Source organism: Myotis davidii, unplaced genomic scaffold, assembly GCF_000327345.1.
Source record: "Myotis davidii unplaced genomic scaffold, ASM32734v1 scaffold651, whole genome shotgun sequence".
NCBI lineage: Eukaryota > Metazoa > Chordata > Mammalia > Chiroptera > Vespertilionidae > Myotis > Myotis davidii.
The window spans coordinates 1,773,002-1,774,549 of record NW_006283994.1 but is presented as its reverse complement, the minus strand read 5'-3'; the positions used below and the strand labels follow the sequence as shown (position 1 = coordinate 1,774,549).

Below are 1,548 nucleotides of genomic sequence, written 5' to 3'. Positions count from 1 at the left end.
CATGTGGGGCCTCCCCGGGCTCTGTCCGGGGCATCTGGAGGGTGATGCGAGTGTAGGATTTGGGAGGCCTGGTTCAAGCCTCAGCCATGCCCACCTGTGAGCCTGGACACGTGTGACCTCTCTGGGCCTCGGCCGCGTCCTCAGACCAGAGGCGCCACTGCAGCCAGGGGTCAGCGGGGGGCTGGGGGATAAAGGATGGTGAGAAGGGAGCCCAGGGCAGGGGTGGGGTGAGACTGTGGCCCCCAGGCCATGCCCTCATTCCTTCCCCGGGTGGATGGGGCAAAAGTCCAGGCACTGTCGCCGCCGCCCAGAACCTCCTTGGGAGAAACCCCTGCCTCCCCAGAGCCCCTCTGTAGACCCCCTCACTGCCCCTTTTTTCTCTCCCCACCCCCAGTGCCTCCCACCATTGAGCAGGGGACAGAGGGCGCAGGGCCCCTGGTGCACAGGGCTGGGGAGCTGGTGACCATGGCGTGCCCTGTCCGGGGCTCCCCGCCCATCCACATGAGCTGGCTCAAGGACGGCCTGCCCCTCCCGCTCTCCCAGCGCACCCACCTCCACGGCTCCGGCCGCATCCTCAGGTGAGGGAGCAGCTCCTGGCCCGCCGGCCGCTGGATCGCAGGCCCGACACCTCCCGGCAGCTGGGCCTTGCTCACCTGCACAGGTGCGGCCTTCAGAGTGGGAGGCAGCAGCACGTGCCAGTGAGGTCGTAGGAATCGCTCTTCAGGACGCACTGATTCAGGCAGGATCCCCGAGAGTGTTCTGTTAGGAGGCAAAGGTGATGGGTATTTCTGAGAAAGGGAAGGGGAACAGTACGCCATGGAGGGAAGGCGTTGCGATGGGCAACAACGTAACACGGGGATGTCAACGCTAAACTGTTTTCACTTTCCAGCCCAGTCGTCACATAACTGTTTTCTTGTTATCTTTGCAAACAGCTCTTTGGGACACACTGTTGCCCCAGGCCCAGTCCAGAGGTACCTTGCCCTGTTTAACACCCCAAAGATTTGAGACAGAAGACACGCAAGGAGCCAGTTTCTCTGGCACAGCCGCTCCGCTCGGCTCTGCCTTAGAGAGGCTCCATTTATATTGTTGTTTACAGGCTTTGTAGAAATTATATAAACGTACAGTTTCATGAGGGGGAAAGTGAGAGGACCCCACCCCCAAATGAAACGCCAGAGATGAAAGGGGCCTCTGTCCAGAGGCTCTCACAGCCCAACGGGGAAGGCACAGATCCAGGGCCTGACATCTGGTTGTGCCCGACCCAGCCTGGCCTGGGGGAGGAAATCAGGGAAGGCTTCCTGGAAGGAGGTGCATGAGCAAAGCCTTCGTGCATTCAGCAAGGCTTGCAGATGCTTGCTGTTCCAGGCATAGCTCTGGGCACTGAGATGTAGTGAGCAGGATAAAGGCCCTGCACCTGAGGCTTTGGAGGTGGAGGGAGATGGAAATCAAACATCCTATCTAATAATAGACAAACATGGTAATTGACCGTACCTTCGCTACCCCTCCCATTGGCTAATCAGCATGATATGCAAATTAACTGCCAACAAAGAT

General features: G+C 59.2%; 1 protein-coding gene across 1 annotated transcript in view; it reads left to right on the top strand.

The window, feature by feature from the left end:
* Positions 1-1,548, top strand: part of LOC102764974 (hemicentin-2) — a 17,964-nt gene that overhangs the window by 470 nt on the left and 15,946 nt on the right. The window contains exon 2 of the mRNA XM_015567755.1: positions 395-578. Within this exon, the coding sequence (XP_015423241.1) occupies positions 395-578 (184 nt within the window). The remainder of the gene's footprint in view (positions 1-394; positions 579-1,548) is intronic.